The sequence below is a fragment of the Myiozetetes cayanensis genome, unplaced genomic scaffold (assembly GCF_022539395.1).
Source record: "Myiozetetes cayanensis isolate MyiCay16 unplaced genomic scaffold, myiCay2020 scf4, whole genome shotgun sequence".
NCBI classification, from domain to species: Eukaryota; Metazoa; Chordata; class Aves; order Passeriformes; family Tyrannidae; genus Myiozetetes; species Myiozetetes cayanensis.
The window spans coordinates 39,403,047-39,420,651 of NW_026087631.1; the positions used below are offsets into that span (position 1 = coordinate 39,403,047).

A 17,605-nucleotide genomic window follows, 5' to 3' on the forward strand; every position below is an offset into this window, starting at 1 on the left:
GCTGTATTGTCCCTTTTCTCTAGCGGCAGAGAAGAACTCCCTTTATGTGTGAAGAAGGGTAAAGGAGACAAAACCAGTAATAAGTGGAAAGAAAACTGCAGCTGTCCTGGAGCTGAAGATTTAACAGCCATCAGGGTTTATTTCAGTGATCTTTATAAAGCCACTGCAAAATTGAGAGGCACACCACCCCTTTCAGAAACCTTGCTCGACTATATATACCTGTAATGTGTTGTCACTACTACACAAGAACATAATGTTATTTCTAAAAAAAAGGATTATCAGTTGAAAAGTAATGCTCATTTAGAAGTCTGTTACACTAAACACTCTTTAGTAAATAAGCTACATCCAAATAAACTTCACAAATTTGTTTTATTTCCATCCATTCCTACAAAGCTTCCATGAATTAAAGGAGTATTCCACTCCAGCTTTCAAGGTTCTCAGACACCACTGAAACAACTCAATTGAAACTCCACTGAACATGTCTTTCTCATTTAGATTCAGCATGGCTGAAGAAGAAAACCAACCCATCAATTAAAAACAAAACACTGTTTTTCATCTTAGGAGTCTTTATAAGGAGGCAAAAGGGTAAAATAAAACAATTCAAAATCCTCTGATAGAAAGTGTCTTTGGAATTTGGCTTATTGATGCCTGAGTCATAATATTATGTTTTCAAGTATGAACAGTTTTCTTCATTGGGTAAGATATGGTGTGCAGCTACCATCCATATGCTTTAGTCCATACTGCTTTCTTCTTGAACTCTGCAAGAGATCTCAAGGCCAGAAGTGTAACTGTGAAGACAGGGAAAAATTAAATTAATTTTTGTAGTCCAGACTGGAAAGGATGTGAGTGTATTCTCCCCAGTAATTTTACTAACACAGGTATAAGTTTAGCTCTCCTTTAATGACTCTTTTCACGACTCTTCCACTTTTTAGTGTGACTTTTTAGTATTACTGCCACTGTTTGCAAGGTACACTAGTCTCTACATCCCTCTGAAATGTGATGTTGTACTAGGCTTTTCGTATGCCATAAATGGTATGTCTCCTACTGAAATCACATCATATCACCTAATAATTAGTCTATCACTTAGGTACATACATCAATCACACTGCAGAAAGTTTGAATTCAATGAGCAAATATGCAAGAGGGGAGATAGAGGGCACTGGGAACAAGAGAAGCACAAAGTCAAAAGTCTCTGTTGCAACTCACGGATACCTTAAGTCAATCTGAAAAGATATATGTTTAGACAAAATCCAGTAGCCAAATTAGTCACAGTCTAGTTATTCAGAAGGGAGTTTCATGTTCTAGCATGTAAAAGCAAAAAACCAATGCAAAGTTCAAAGGGAACAATGACTTATCTCAATCGGGGCATACTGGGAATATCCTGTTCATCAGAATCCTCTGATATACCAACAGCTCTAGGCATTGCTTCTGGTGGAGGTCAGTAGACACAACACAGGAATTTATCAGAGTGACTAAAGACTGCAGACCCTCAAAACAAGGCTAATTTTCCTAGTAATGAAAAGAACTTACATCTGGATTTCAAGAAGCCTTGTTTAGGTCCAAAAAATCAGGTGATCCAAGAGAGGTGGCTTGTGTTAATGGAGGGAAGCACAAGTGCACTTACTTCACTTGGAAGTATTTGTGGTGTCCTATTAAAATGACCTTCACTAATTGTATTCACAATACTACACACACAGGTGAGCAATGGGACTCATGCTAGGGCCACAAGCTCCTACTGTAATTCAAAATACTGTTTACTTTCCATCTTTATTTTCAGATATCTTTTCAGCGACCCTCACTCCTCTTTCCTTTTTTTTCAGACCGCTTCACCAGGCTGTCATTGTCCATCTCCTATCCCTTTCCCACAGTGAAGTCTTCAGTTGCAACCTAAGTTATGTGATTTCTCTTCTAGTACTGGAGAGTTTCCAAACAGTATGTTGCATTTTATTTTTAAGGGTAATCTCAAAAACAATGGACAGATCCATCACTGAAATAAGCCTGTAGGACTAGATGTACCTTTAGGTTCTTTGGACCCTCAGTGCTACATAGTAAGCAGATGAGACAGCAAATATAAGAAGGTGCTACAGACAAGAATATTAACTTACCTGTGAAAGGTTTCTTAAAGACAAAATACAGCTCATTTCATTCCTTGTAACAACTGCGCTTTGATCTGTCCTGATAGTTACGGAAAAATAAGGACCCAGTTAAAAGTATCCTACCTTTCAGCAGGTCCATGGAAGACTTTGATAACACTTCCTTAGGACTTTCCATCATATTGATCAGCCAGTCAATAAACTAAAGATTGAAATATGAGAAAAAGTCTGAATTAAAAGAGCCTCTCTATCAAAACATGACAAATTCTTTTCAATTTGACAAGCAACATCTGATTCCTGCTAAGTTCAATTATCTAGTCAGAGGCAGTGGCCAATGAAGCTTCTGCCCAGAGTATCCAAAGTATATGTACTCCAAGCTCTGGAGTACATCTCACTGTCAGGACAATTTTTCCCACAGTTGGGTCTGAAACTCCCTTTGTTCCTTCTCATTATCTCAGCAATAATTCTTTGCAACAAAGAAGGCACAGTAAATTATTTGCCACCATCTTGCCTGTTTATGCCTTTAACCTAATGATTCTTTGTTATCAGTCTCTTGTCCAAATGTTCTACTTCAAATTCCTCAGAACTCTTATTGCCTTTGTTCCTCTTTTGACCTCTCTCATTTTTCACTACTTTTCTCTGGCAGTGTGTGGTGTCTGGAGGACAATATGGTATTTCAAACCTGTAAGGATGATTTTCAGGGCAAGACCTCAAATTCTTCCTTAAAGCCTAACTAGACACTTGCATATTAACAGCTCACCCCTGCATTTCTCCCAGATTCTGAATTCTGACTTCAGTGGAAGCTCTGAGCACAGGAACCTGCTCAGAGGAATGAGTTCATAACAGATTCTGGTTTGCACAAAACAGCTAACTATTAATCTACATGTTTATAACAGTATTTCCCCATATATCAACTAGAGGCAATCTACAGTAGGTCTGCCACATTAGGCACAATTGTCCACACTTATTTTCAACTCATACTTGAAAACAAATGATATAAACTACAAAGAAGACCACTGATTGCCCTAAATTGATACTGTTGTGTCCAACTGCAGAGGATCTGTTTTTCAGTGTTTATAAGACTGACTTGCTACCAGCAGCTCCCAATTCTCCTATCATGAGTGTACCTTCTAAAGAGTTTGATTCCCAGCTTTGGAATTTATTTTTTTTTTCAATCCTCCCATTTTATTTCAGCAATTACATTTATATCTGATTAAAAATAAAGAAAAGTGATATAACAATTCATATGCAATAAACGTAGAGGAAATAACTGCTTTACCTAAGACCCAAGCTGATTACTAAAATGGCTCTTGTACAATGCTTACCATTACACACAATTTTACCTTCTGTGTTTGTTCTTTCCAAGGCTCTTTAGCCAGCAAAAGGGAAATGCTGCTTGGAAGGAGAGTGAGAGTCTCTTGTACAGCAAACTTTTCAGTGGGGTGCTTGCCAATGTGATCCTCAGATAAGTCCGGCAATATCGTGTGGTGCTTCCATGGTGACCAGTCAGCACTGAGGCCAAGCAGTAATGGTGCACCGTGGTCAGCCCAGGCCACCACTGAAGCTGCAAACAGCCACAGGAGAAAATCTATGCACTAAACAGGAAAAAGGCAAAAATGCACTTTTATTAAATGAATAATACAGAAAGGGGGGGAAAATACCTACTAAAAAAAATTCATAAAAACAACAACAAAAAAATCCATCCAAGAAAGAAACCAACCCCAAACCCAAGAGCAAAATCCAGATGGTGACTCGCTCTTCCAATCATCTGAAAATTCAGCTAAAACTCAAAATGCAAGAACTAATATTCTTCCATGCTTTGAAACAGCTTATGCCTCTTTCTAAATTCAAACTAAAATGTCTACAACAGAAAGAAAAGAAGCACACTCTTCTAAAATCATCCTTTAGATTAAAGCTGATATACATTTCATCTAAAATAGGTAAATAACTTCTTCACAGCAATCTGACTGTTGAGGGAAATCAGAGATGCTCACCCTTTTGATGGTTGGGAAATACTACAGCAGTGTAACAAATGCCTTTATGATCGAAGCAGCAGCTTATTTTTTGTCCTCAAACAGAAGACCTAAACAATATTATTTCTCTAAAACTGGCCAAGCCCTCTCAGAAACTACACAGTTCTGACCTGTTTAGACCATTCTAGTAGAAAATTGAAAATTTTCCTTCAGTTGTTCTAAATACAGTCAATGTGAAGTAATTATTTCCTTTAGTTGCCTTTAGTTTCTATAATAATTTAAATGTCAAGGTTATTTTAAAGTAAGAGTTTTAAATAAATATTCACTTACTAAACACACAATCATTCACAAAAATAGAGATTTTCTCTGTGGAGGAAAGATAACAATCTTCTAAAATATAAAAGCATGGGGAATAACACTTATTACCGAGGAAGAATGTGAAATATATCAGAACCTCCTTTTTTCCTGCTGCAAATTATTTTCACAGCATGTACCTCTTTAAGATTGATATTTTGTAAGGGTATTGACTTGTATGCTACATTGCTGATGTAGCCCATCAGGTCTAGCAGCCAGTCCACTCTTTTCATAACTCCTAGAAAAAGAATAAGAACATTGACTCATGCAAAACACTAGAATGCACTGTTTTTCATTAAAAAGCAAGCACAGAAAATCACTAAAGAAAGAAAACACTAACTGTAGAAGAACAATGACCACCAATACCACTATCACATTTGATTCACGGGTGCCACTGACAGAAGTCATATGAGCCTTTAAAAGTACAGAAACTTTCATTACAATGCAGGGAACACTCTGAACATACAGAGAAAAGAATGCTGACTGAAAATTATTTCACATAATGGCAGCCTGCCAACCTTACTAACCAAGTCTACATATATGACCACAGAACCATAAAGCCTCCCTCAGGTTTTTGCCCCAGTACTTCATCGAAGTCTAGCACTGATGTCACTGTACATTAGGCAAGAATGTGGGGAGTGCTGTGAAAAGGCTCCTACCGTGTTGAGAGGATCAGTAAGAGACGGTGAAGGTACAAATATAAAATCAGCCTTCAACTGAACCCAAGGATGGAACACATTTCACTGATTCAGATTCTGCAGTCCATAGTCTGTTATATCTCCTACAAACTAATTCACCCTCGAGACCATGTCACAGCATACACTACCATTTCCATGCAATCTTTACAAGTGCCCTCTTTCATGCTGCCTCCTCTTTTACCCAGAGAAGTTTCACTCCACTCAACTGAAACTCACTATTGTTTGAAGTTTTTCAAGCACAGCTGGCAGCTAAGGCATCTGGCAATATAATGCATTCAAGTTGTTCTGTGAGCACAGACAGACAAAGACCCTTCTGCCATGAAAATGAGACCTCATTCTTGCCTCTTTCTGTTGTTGCTTCCTCCTTTATCTTTCTGTGTGATTCTCCTACTTCTCTTCCATCAACCCCAGTGCTCTGTCAGATCCATAGCTGAGCCACTCCAAAGCATTAACCCACCAGATTTGTTTCCTGTGTTAATTCAGAGCAGGTTTTTCAGAAAAGCAGGCTACCTCCCTGGTTCAATCAATTTCATGGGAACATCCCCCCACCTACTGTGTCACATACCGGTAAGTCAGATATTAGATCTGAAGGTGAGCAGAGTGGCACTAGTACAGGTCTCTGATGTACTATGTACATTTATGACCTTACACTACCTTACACTGAAAGTCTGAAAGGAGTGGGAGATATGGATCTAGTCAAAACTCTTGTCTGTAAACCACCTTGATGAGATAAATATCTTGTAACTGAACCATGAAAAAATAAAGGATTGGAGAAAAACACAAAAGCAATGTTTGATACAAGTATTTGAATAATACAAAGACTCTGAAGACAGTAGTTTCTAATATGATAAATTTGGAAACACTTGGATTAAACCATCTTAAAATTATTTTAAAAGCATCAGTGTAGATTCATCAATATCTGTTGGTTGTGTTGTTGATTCTTATTTAAGCCTGATCTTACCTGTGTTTTCATGTCTCACAATACGAGCATGATACAAACTATACAAGAGCATCCATAAAATATTTTCTTTCTGGTGATATCCTGCCACAGTATCAATCACCACACTCAAGTTCATCAGAGACAGTCTGCCTTGGGAAATCAAATACATTTTCGTGAATGCGGCCTTCTCTATATTGTTCTGCAAATGCAATTAAAAAACATGTTAAGTTGAAATGGATGTTTCTTGAGGAAACAGTAAATGCAACAGAAATTGAATAACTAGCAGGCTCATTTTTCCTGAAGACACATTATTAAACAGAAGATTGTACATATTATTTGAACTTGACACTGGTCCAAATAATCCAGCAAAGTGTAACTCAGTACAGTTTGTTTTCATACTGCTTTAAATTTTACATTCCCCTTTAAATTGAAATGAGTCAGTTTGACAGTTCTGGAGACTCAAGTCTTCTTGCAAGATAAATTCACTGCAGTGACAAAAAAAGGTTTTCTTAAATGGCATTTTCCAGTGTGGAAATAAGAACTAAAAAATATAAGGAAATGACAGTTCAGCTTCCCTAACTATTTGAATGCTTGATTCTGTAGCGAGTCTGTTAGCAAAAAGAACAGCATGGCTTTAAGTCATGGATGTTTGTTTATAAAAGCCTGATCTGAAGCCATCAAGTGTTTCCACACAGGTCATTTCCTTAGCATTTCAGTCGCTAAGAATTCCACCGTTAATTGATTCCATATCAGTCAGGAAACATTGTGTGAATGCAAATATAGCAAGAGTCAAGAATCAAGGGATGTTCAGTCAATTACTTCACATTTTTAACAGAAGCATGGATCCACCGGTTCAAGCACAAGCTAATCATCAGGATGCAATTACACTCCTTTTCAAATAGGTGGTTATGTTAACCAAAGAGGACCATGGTTTGCTGTTTGCATCATCAGTCTGGGATTTGTAAGATTTAACACCATTCCTGTTTGACCAACAGAAGTAACTTCACAGAATCAACTACATTGGGAAAGACCTCTGAGATCATTGAGTCCAACCTATGACCAAACATCACCTTATCAACTAGGCCCTGACACTAACTGCCACCTCCAGTCTTTCCTTAAACGCCTCCATGGATGGTGACTCCATCACCTCCCTGGGCAGCCCATTCTCTCCCAAGTTCAAAGCTCCCAGGAAAAAATAGCAGTATTTCAGTTGTCTTGAGAAAGTTTTGGATATGGGTTCTTAGCACTTTTGCTTCTCTCTGCTGCCTGCAGATTAGATCCATAACACTCTTACCTGCATAGCAGATAAGACAATTAATGATGTCAATGAGCTAAAAGATTCTGGTGACAATAAAATGATAAGGTATGCTTCTTTCATATGATTTGGTGATGAAAGACCAGAATCAAAACATAATTACCTTTGAGATCTGGACAATGCGATCAACCTCTGAATCAGCCATTTCTGAGATACATTTTGCTACATCAATATACATCTCCAGTTCATCTCTCTGCAAACAGAAAAGTAAATGCATATTTAAATGTCTATTTCCAGCATTCTAGTCTCTAGACTCATTTTACTTAATCTATTTTAGAAATTCTGTATTTGCTGGGGAATTCAGGGTACTTCATTATATAAGAATAATGACAGTTGAATACTTTCAAAGAGTTTGTTTTATTTTTAATGAAAAAGTGCTCTTCCTTGGAGGTATTTTCTACATCCTGTCTACCTGTAGCTAAATAGTTTCTTTCTTCTGTGAAAAGCTGAACTCTCTGTAGGGAAAAAGAAAAAATAAGACCTTCTGACTGTCATCTGCTTCTGTTTCAATCACATCTATTTCAGCATTAATAATTTATTTTTCCATTACCAAATCACTTATGAGGGAGAAGTATACATTAAATTGGTTTCACAATGTCATATTCTTAAGTAACCAAAAGTAACTTCAGTTGAAATTATGCTACTATTTTAACTATTATCATTAAAAATTGTACAACTTAGTTAATTTTTCAAATCTGATGGGTCAGTGCAAAAAGACAGGACTTACCATCACTAAAAATATCTAGCTACAGTGTTCATACACCTCATACTTACTCCTTACCTGAACCTCATTTGGAAGAAGCTCATATATTTTCTCCACAGCCTGGCACAGAAAGGTCCAGCAAAACTGGGCAGGGTTGGGAAGTTTCATTGCCTGGATAAGCCCATGTAGAACGCACTGGCAAATTTCTGGAGGTTTTGTGCGGTTCTTCACTTCAAATTGTTGTATCAGAAGCACTTCTATAAAAGACTGCAGTTTGTCTTCTGCAACATGTTGCATCCACAGGGACAGGGACATGAAAAGGTATTTCTGAGTTTTCACCTGAAAAGGAAAAGCTTTCACTCAGTTTCAGACTCTACCTCTTCACTGACTTTGAACTATTGCTATAAAGGATGAAATTATTTAAAAAGTGGCTCAAAAACCACTTAAAAAAGGACTCAAAATCATAATACTTTCAGTTTTTCCTCCCATTTTTGATGAATTGCTTGAATTAAAAAGAGTTTAAATATGTCAATGTTGTATTTTCCTTAAAAATTGAGGAACTTACTTTCAATGAACCTTAAATATTACATCTCTGTACGGGCAGAACAATTTTACTACATGGGGCCCCCCACTGCTTTCCTCATAAAGCATACAGACACCCTAGACAGCCAAGGACAGAAGTATTGTAGTCATGGCACCATTAATGTTGCCAGCCAGTGAAGAAGAATTAATACCTATTGGTAAGAAATGCAGAGCTTACACACTCTGACTGACCTCATTTTGTGACTTCAAATTCCCACTGCAGCTGGCAAAGTGGTGCTCAGAAATAAAATCCTTTTTTTTTTTTTTTTAGATATCTTACCAATTATATATCTTAAAATTGCCACCAAATGTTTGCACATGAATTAAAAACTAATGAATTAAAAAATACAAGATAAAAACACCCCCTGAAGAACTGTAAAACGTCACAGAAATACACAATGAATTTTCCGAGAATTGTCAGGAACCTGCTCCTGAACTTGAATAAACTGAGAGAACTGTGCAGTCAAGCCTACTGTGGCATTAAGACAGTTTTACATATTGTACCATGGAGTCCACACTGTACCTTCAGGAGAACAGAACTGTAATGGAGGATAAGCCCAAATTTGATCATACCGTAGGTTAGTCTCTTGGATATCTACAGAATTAAGGCAATGCTTTCAAAACATAACGTGTTTTACTAGATCAAGAGACAATGCTAGAAGAAGCAGGTAAGCTTCTATACAGATGAGGTTGGACCTTTTTCTAATACAATCAGCTGGTATAAGAAAAGATACTTTTTCCTCCCTACATGCCATGCCTTCTTATGTCTCCAGATTGTCAGAGCTACAGCACAAAATGAGAGAGAGAAAAAAGGTCTTAAGAAGTAATGTGAAACCAGTGTACCAGATCTGAAGTCTGCCTTGAATTTCAAGGTCCCAGAATATTGTTTCTCTCACTATAAATACTTGCTAAACAGTATTATAGAAGAACTCTGCACCCAGTAATCCTCTTCTGGTGAGACATTTTTAATACCACAATTGAGGAACTTTACAGGAAAGAGGTGCTGAGCTCCCGCAAGTTTTCTGACATACGTACACAGAGACTGTAGACAAGAGGAGGTGCCACCCACATGCCTAAAAGCATTGCTGCATTTTTAGACGACTGGGCCTGTGTCACAGCCAGTTGAAGGCAGAGATGTTTTACCTCATCACCTACAACAGAAGAAATTAAACATAAGTTACAAAGAAATTATTTCCCCTTTAAATTTGTTCTCAAGTCATAAAATAAAGGAGGGGTATTGTTCTACTAGAGAACTACATTAAAACTTATTTTTCTAGAAATGCTACTTAAGGCTTTTAATGTTAACATATATGTTTGAAGAATCCTCTTCCCATTCATGCACTTCCAGCAAGAAATCTCAGCATTTGTCCAAGTTAATTTCAATTTGTTCAAGAACAAAAATGTGAGAATGTTAAGAAAAGTAAAAAAAAACCTCTTTGCCAAATAAAGATAAGATTTAATTCACAGAAGGAAGGATGAGGCAATATTCCTTCCTCTTAAATGCAGGAGTAATTAGCATTTGTTCACATGTTTCTACTCTTCCATGTACCCCATGTCCATATAATACGTCACAAAGAGAGGTTAGTCACCATTACCGCTGTGGGTGCTTGGTTGCAACACTTTCCAGGTTAGCACATGGGAAGACCTTACGTTGCATAGATGTTGGGATGGTTATGGAATCCTTATTTTTTTCTCTTTAAAGTCCCCTTAAGGACTGATACAGTCTGTTTCTTAAGAGACTAACTAGTCATAAAGATGATGAAGAAGTGAACAAAGCAAAGATTTAAGAGTGCAGTGTCAGGTTCTTCTAAATATCTTATAGAAGAAATTAAAAAACTTGCAGAGCTTGGAAAAGGTGAAATTTTAACAAGACACCAACTGAATAATTCTATCTTGAACTACTAAGACAGATTATGTAACTTATGACACATAAGATGCATGATTTGCCTAAGACTGTTCACTTCAGAGCACTACTGAACATGAAACACATACTACTACAACCACGTGATATGGTTTCTGCTCAGCAACAACTGCAATAAACCCCATAGGACGGGAAAGCAATCTGTTGTCTTCCACATGTATAGATGAACAACTCATCACAGTAGAATCTGTGAAACACTTCAGGTTCACAAAATCAGTCATGAATTCTTAGACATGAGTAACATAGAGTATCCGACAGAATTGAGCAGGAAGTCTAATTTTCACAAACATATTTATGGTATAACTGTTGCAGAAAAAAGTGTCTAAGAGTATCACATTTCTAGGTGGACTGTTAGGTCATAATACAATTGTTCTGTATTATACTTTCTAGTACAAAATAAATATGCTCATTAGCATATAGCAAGACCTATTTCTGAATTCACTTATAATCTAGAGAAGGATCTGTAACTTCCACAACATTATAGAGAGACATTAAAGAAAACTTATGCATAAAAAATGGAGACTATGATGCCGTCTGAAGTCTAAAAATTTCCTATGGAAACTCCCTTATTTACAAAAGTAAGATTCCTAAGTGAAAAACAGGAATGATAAAGAATCCCCCATACATTTAACAAGTTTCAGCTATTCACAAGGATTGCAGAGCTCAGTACAGGAAATTCTTTCAATTATTCTTAAGGCTGTCACCCAGCGGAATTTAGTAGAGAGTTATTTCGAACTAGTGACAGCTAGATGAACTACCAAGCAGTTCAAATATGTGAAAAAGCTGCCTGCAGCCTTTGATGTGGACACTGGACCAAGCATTTAGCAAGTACTGGAAACCGGATACAATTTCATGTTGTTTCATGATGAGTTCTTCTTACTGTAAATAATTCAAATGAAGTATTCAGGCTACTTTCACCAGTGTTTTAGGGAACTTCCAGTACTGCTCTAAACTTCTCAGTTCTTATCTTCTTTAGTTTTTTCTTGAGTTAAAACAGTGTCCATGTGGTGATCTCAAATACATGCTTGCAAAAATTAAAAAGTTGGTCATGAAAACATAGTAAACAATAACTGCACTAACTTCAAGTCCCTAAGTGGGCTCTAAAGTTTGTGAAAGCTGCATTAGTAAAGAAGTCTTGTGACAAATACAAAAGACTTAATAGAAAACTATTAATCTTACCAAAGTTTAACCTCATCAAAGGAGAAAGAACTGATGCCCAGTTTACAGGTGGATACTGATGGCTTTCTCCAACTGATGCAATGGGCGCCAGTGCTACTTTCACCAGCTCAGCTGGGACAGCTTCAGGACCTAGAATACAACATTCAATCAGAGCCTGAATTTTATACACAGACATTTTGCTGAACTGCTCACCAAAAAAATGTGAACACTGCACTGAAGTTCAAGCCGTAGTGAAGAACTGAAAAGCATTATAAAATCATTGTTACTTCCTTTTGCACTTGAGAATTAGCTATCTCTTGTTTATAATCAACTGCTGTATTTTTAAAATTATTCTGTCTAAAATGGCTTTTTGTTACTGGTAAACAGAAGCTTTCTGTTTACTTGTTCTTGAGTCAATTTATGAGTTAATCACAGATATTCCTCATCTAGAAAGGTAGTATTTTTGCATTTGCTATTGGGAGAACAGCAAAGTTTTCTGACGCTGCTCTCCTTCCTCATCTTGTTGGTGCAGGCCACAAAAATTGTCAGGTAAGTGCTAACCTTTGCTACGTACTGTGTTACTTCAACACAGCAAGTTAATACAGTATTCCCGGAGGCAAAGCATGGGCAATTTTTACGTCCATTTGAAGCAAAACTTGCTTCTTAGGACACCAGTGAGTTCACTCAGCTCCACACAGGAGTAATCCTCCCTGCTTTATCTCCCTTAAGACTTTACTCCAAGACATCTACCTTTATCAGCCTTCCTCATATAAGACCATACTTTCTTCAGGTTCCTTTGCATTTTATCACACATAGTAGTAATCTGTTAGAATACCACTGTTACAGAGAATTTTAACCTAGGATCACCAAAGTAAGCAGCAGCATAAAGGTGGTCTGATGATGGAGTATTCCCAAGGACACAAGCTAAAGCTTAAAGCAATTTGACTTCAGTTCCCACAGGAAAGATACATCATCTCACCCCCAGAAGAGAAGTCAAAAATTGAATGGAGAAAACTAAAGGCCTAGCTACACAATTCTACCTTATCTTTACGAGTGTTACTCATTTTTGTGTTAAAATATTCCACATCAGTAATGTCCAAATTAGTATTTAGAAAAGTTCTCTTAGCAAATAAAAGCAGATCATTAGGGTCACCCTTAAGAGTCATAACAAATTTCCCAAAGGAATACTATAGTTTGATCTTTTCTTACCTTTCTTTCCACTTTCAATGGCAAAGTCAATGGCTGCCCTGATAAAGCTGTTTACAGGTAAGTAGCTAAAATCTGGAGGAACTGTGAAGACAAAGGAACTGTTTATATTCTAAAACATCATCAGCAAAAATTACAACCTTCTGCTCCCATGTACTTTTAAAGACCAAAATGAGCTATGTTTGAGCTAACTAATTCTGTACGTGACTGTATTTAGACCACAAGATTGATAGATGCATTGGCCTTTCCACCACTTTTCAGGCAAGCTAAACATTTCTGGTGGTGAGAAGTGCCAGCTCTAAAAAAGCAAATTCTTTGACCAACTGAAAAGTCAGGGATAAGAACTTCCTTAAAAAAATATTGGGCACTGCAAGTTGGGCTTTGAAACAAGAGAGCTTCAAAATTTTAGTGAGTTTAGTTCAACAGAGACATTCCATACCTATCTATCCTCAGGCATGCGTGTGAAAATTCAGACAATCCTTTTCTCTGCGATGAGGAAGTTTATTTACATTTTCTGTTATTGATTCCCAACTTAGTTCACACAAAAGTGAACAGTTTCAACTTCATTAGTTTCTGCCTATTTCATCAATGACAGTCCTGCTTTTATTTTACCTATGGATATTGAAACAATACCAGAAAGTAATGATATATTGACTACACTGAGAGGGCACAGAACACTAGTCTGTTTCCTTCAGCTAATCAGAGAAGATATCTTCTAGAAAACACTCCTAAAAAGTCAGCTTGCTCTTGTTACGGACTAGATTGGAAGTATGGACTTTTTCATACAGTGGGAAGTGTTAAAACAAAGAATAGATTAATCAGTTCTCAAGGTACAGAGTGGATAACGTAGATGTCAAACACATGTGCCATATACACAGTTTATCCTATTAAAAAAAAATAAAGAAGCAATACACAAGTTTGATGAGAACAACTTAGAATCTTACTTTCATAGTGCAGGTAAAAGCAGATGTGGGGGATCCTACTGAGCACACTGATTCCTGCTTCACATTCCAACCTTTAGATCTGGTGCAAAGGACCATGAGATCTCCAGTTCAAAGACTGTCATGTTATTAAATAGGGCTGCCATTTGAGCCTGTAACATGTCCCTTGATGTCTTTTTAGCAATGTGCTATTTCTACATATTCTTTAAGGATCAATAATAAAGCATCTTACCAGATGCCCTGTTCTGGGTAGAAGACAAACAGGACATGTGAAGGCATCCCAGAAGTCTTGCTGCATTTGTTTGAAGGCCAACTTGTCCTGAGAAACTGATTATCTGTTGAGACAAGAAACCCCTAGTTGGACAAATTTCCCTACAATGCCTCATTCAAGCTGGACACAGACATTATGTAGTTTCTTCAAACACATTTAACTTGTTTGTTCAAGGTGTTACAGTACACTAGTGCATTATCCAAAGCAGGGAAGAGAGGCCACCTTCTTACCTGTGTAAGGGCTCTGATGACTTCATTCAGCTTACTTTGAAACTGTGAGGACTGTACACTCTCAGATTTCAGCTGCCAAAGAAAAAACAAAGAGTTTTTATAAGAAAAAAAAAGAAGCAACAAAACAGAGAACAGGTCCTGAAAAGACAGATTACATTTGCACACATGCCTTTTTGTGGGAGAGTGGAAGAGAAAAGGAGAAAGCTTACATGGCTGGAAAGTTTTCCCCAGTGGCACTGCACATGGGCCATACGATGGGAAAATGGAGCAGACCCAATTTTACACCAAGCGATTTAATATCGCTTGGTTCATACCCAACATGAATTATTGCAAAAATGTGATGCCCTGGTACATAACCACTCCTGTAAGAATGGAGAAGATGCATTCCATCTTGTCTTCAAGCCAAACTTCTGCATGAAATTAAGGTACTATTTGCTTGCATGTTCTCACCTGTATCATGCCTCCTTCAGAGCCTACCAGTGCAACCAGCCCACTGACGGCAGCCAGACGTTCCATTGTTGGAGAACCCTGGAACAGCAATTCAGGACTAATGAGGCATTGTGATCACACAACACTGCTGCGGGACAAAATACTTGTTTCTTCCAACTTAAAACCCATGACTATTGTAACATCTCTCATCTGAAGAGCCTTTTCAGGTGACTCCAGCATGGTAGATAATATTCATCCCTCTCTTGATGAATGAAGGCTTTATATGGAGCTTCCCTCTCACTCCCCCAGATTTGAAATTATTATGGATTGACAAATCACTTTTTTCCTAGCACAGTCTGTATTCCACAAAATACACCAGTGCAATTCAACTCTAAAACACTGTTTCTTTATTGATACTTACCTTCAGCTGCAATTTTAATGTGTAAGTTTGACTTTTCTAACAAGATAAATTAAAATTATTGTAACAACTAAAACATTATAATCGTCATTCTTTTAATCTAATTTTGACAAGTGCCACCTAATTTCACAAAAAAATTTCATTTAATAATTTAATTTTATCCTTGGACATTGTTCCAAATTAGTAAAAATGTCCAAATAAAGATCTTATTGAGATAAGCATTTCTCATAAACCATCTGAGCATAAGAGAAACAGGGTTTTTTTTTCCTTTAGCAAACAGCCCAAAGATGTATTTTTGATTCCAAATATCAATTAAACAGTATGTTTAGATAGTAATAACTTTTCATAGTATCACTCCTGCAGAAGAAAGGAAAATTATGTCCCTACTGTTAATTTTAAATGATACACTGGCCCCTCCAAACAAACAAAACCCAACCTAAAGCAACAAGTAAAAACGCCAGGATATTAATTCAAGCTCCTTTACCTCTGCAAGCACAATTTTTATCCAGGTTGGCATTAGTCTGTTACTCAGATCTTCAGCTTTCCCATGACCACAAGATGACAATCCATGTACAATTGCACCTAAAGCTAAAGCTAAACTGTAGGTCTGTAAGATGAGAAGGACACATTAAAAAAACAGATCTTCCAAAGCATTGTTTTTAACATTTATTACGGAAACATTAGTTAAATATTTATTATTTCCCAATAATTTGAAGTAATGTCATTGTCCAGAATACTGGATTGCTTGCTTATTTCAAGTGTTTTCTCATGCAAAGTGTCATGAGATTTTCTGAGATTAAATACTGATCTTTGGCATACAGAGCCTTTACTTTAGAGCAAACTTTCTGATATGGTGATAAAAAGTCGTAGCGCAGATAGCTTGTTCTGACTTCCTATTTTTCAGATAAACATCCTGAACAGCTGATTAGTGTAATACCAGGCTTTGATTCACATTTATCTCTTCCTAGCTCCTTTTTTTCCTGGCAAACATTTAACAGAAAAGAACCTGCATTAAAATATGGAGATTATTTTTGGCATTTTTTGGGGGTACCCAAGGACACTAGGTATGAAACATACATCTGGAGGAAGCTGTGGCTAAGGTTATGATGTGTTGTCTGGAGCCTAAGGGAAAGCAAAAATTCAGAAGAGCACAGCTGACGTATTTTCCTACCAAGAAAAAGATTTTGAAGAAACATGCCATAAAAGAGACAAAAATTGGCAGAATGAAGGGACTAAAGACATGAAGAACTCAAATGTACCAATTTCCCTTTTAAATGCAATCAAACACATAAAATCTGCCTTTATTTCACTGTCGGGTAATTGCTATACACCTGTAGACAACACATCAGTGAATCAACTGGTAGCTGTGATAATTGCATCATATGCACAACACAGTCAACACGAGTTAATGGTGAAAGTTGATCAAAATAATTTTCTTGAATTACAGTCTGGGTAAAGCAGAATCCAACATTAAATAGATAAGAGAAAAATAGAACTGAAGCAAAACCCAAGCACCTGCTGACTATTTTCTGCTAAGGTCCGTAGCTTGCTCATGGTTTCCTCAGCCTCAGCTGCTTCTATGATTCCAACACTGAAGGCAGAGACACAGGAACAGGCCACTGAATAGGCAAGCACCTGAAAAAGATTTAATTCTATTAACGAGTATCTAATCAAATTCATTGTAGCAACATTCCCAATAAACAACCTTCCAGCATGATAAGAAGACATAACTTTGTTAATTTATACTTTCAGTATTTATTCCTTCTCTGAAAGATTCTTTATTAATGTTTATGTTAAACAAATACAGCTAAAGCTTGGAATTACTTCTGATTTTACAGAGGTCCAACTTCTGACTCCCCACACAAATGTAGGTATTCTCCTCAAAACAAGTAGCTGATCATTATTTACGCAGGCATACTCAGCATGCTGTGATCGATCCCCTAAGGGCTACAATCAGGTCCACCAGGCCAGAAAATGAGCCCATAGCAGAACTCTCTCTCACACACAGCCCACAACACTAGTCTCCTGTCCCTGCAGAAGGACCGGCAACGCTGCTTTTCTCTTTTTCTGCCTTAGTTATGGAGAATAAGAAAACAAACACTGAACTCTCAACAAGGTAACAAGACAAGTGTGCCAACTGTTTAACCTCCTCTGTACCAGAGTTAAGCAGCAGAAGAACACATGACTATAGGGAAAGTAGAGAGCACCTACCTACTGTGCAGGATTGACAACAATTTGACTTGGAGCAGTAATGCTTAGATTGCACCTCTTTCTACAGCAGGCCAAAATTACCTCTCAAGTACAGGATTATATCCCAGCCATTTATAGCTCTGAAAGAGCCTCTTGTGCATCTCATAAATATAGTGGCATTCA

The 17,605-nt window shown here is 37.2% G+C and overlaps 1 protein-coding gene across 1 annotated transcript in view; it reads right to left on the bottom strand.

Moving 5' to 3' along the window:
* Window positions 1-350: 350 nt before the first annotated feature.
* Window positions 351-17,605, bottom strand: part of FOCAD (focadhesin) — a 91,296-nt gene continuing 74,041 nt past the window's right edge. Inside the window, exons 30-44 of the mRNA XM_050329815.1 lie at window positions 16,748-16,867; window positions 15,717-15,839; window positions 14,836-14,913; window positions 14,386-14,457; window positions 14,117-14,219; window positions 12,947-13,027; window positions 11,759-11,887; window positions 9,694-9,809; window positions 8,155-8,415; window positions 7,477-7,566; window positions 6,080-6,257; window positions 4,561-4,658; window positions 3,437-3,688; window positions 2,220-2,295; window positions 351-788 (exon numbers count right to left, since the gene is read on the bottom strand). Of these exons, the coding sequence (XP_050185772.1) occupies window positions 715-788; window positions 2,220-2,295; window positions 3,437-3,688; window positions 4,561-4,658; window positions 6,080-6,257; window positions 7,477-7,566; window positions 8,155-8,415; window positions 9,694-9,809; window positions 11,759-11,887; window positions 12,947-13,027; window positions 14,117-14,219; window positions 14,386-14,457; window positions 14,836-14,913; window positions 15,717-15,839; window positions 16,748-16,867 (1,851 nt within the window). The 3' untranslated portion in view covers window positions 351-714. The remainder of the gene's footprint in view (window positions 789-2,219; window positions 2,296-3,436; window positions 3,689-4,560; window positions 4,659-6,079; window positions 6,258-7,476; window positions 7,567-8,154; window positions 8,416-9,693; window positions 9,810-11,758; window positions 11,888-12,946; window positions 13,028-14,116; window positions 14,220-14,385; window positions 14,458-14,835; window positions 14,914-15,716; window positions 15,840-16,747; window positions 16,868-17,605) is intronic.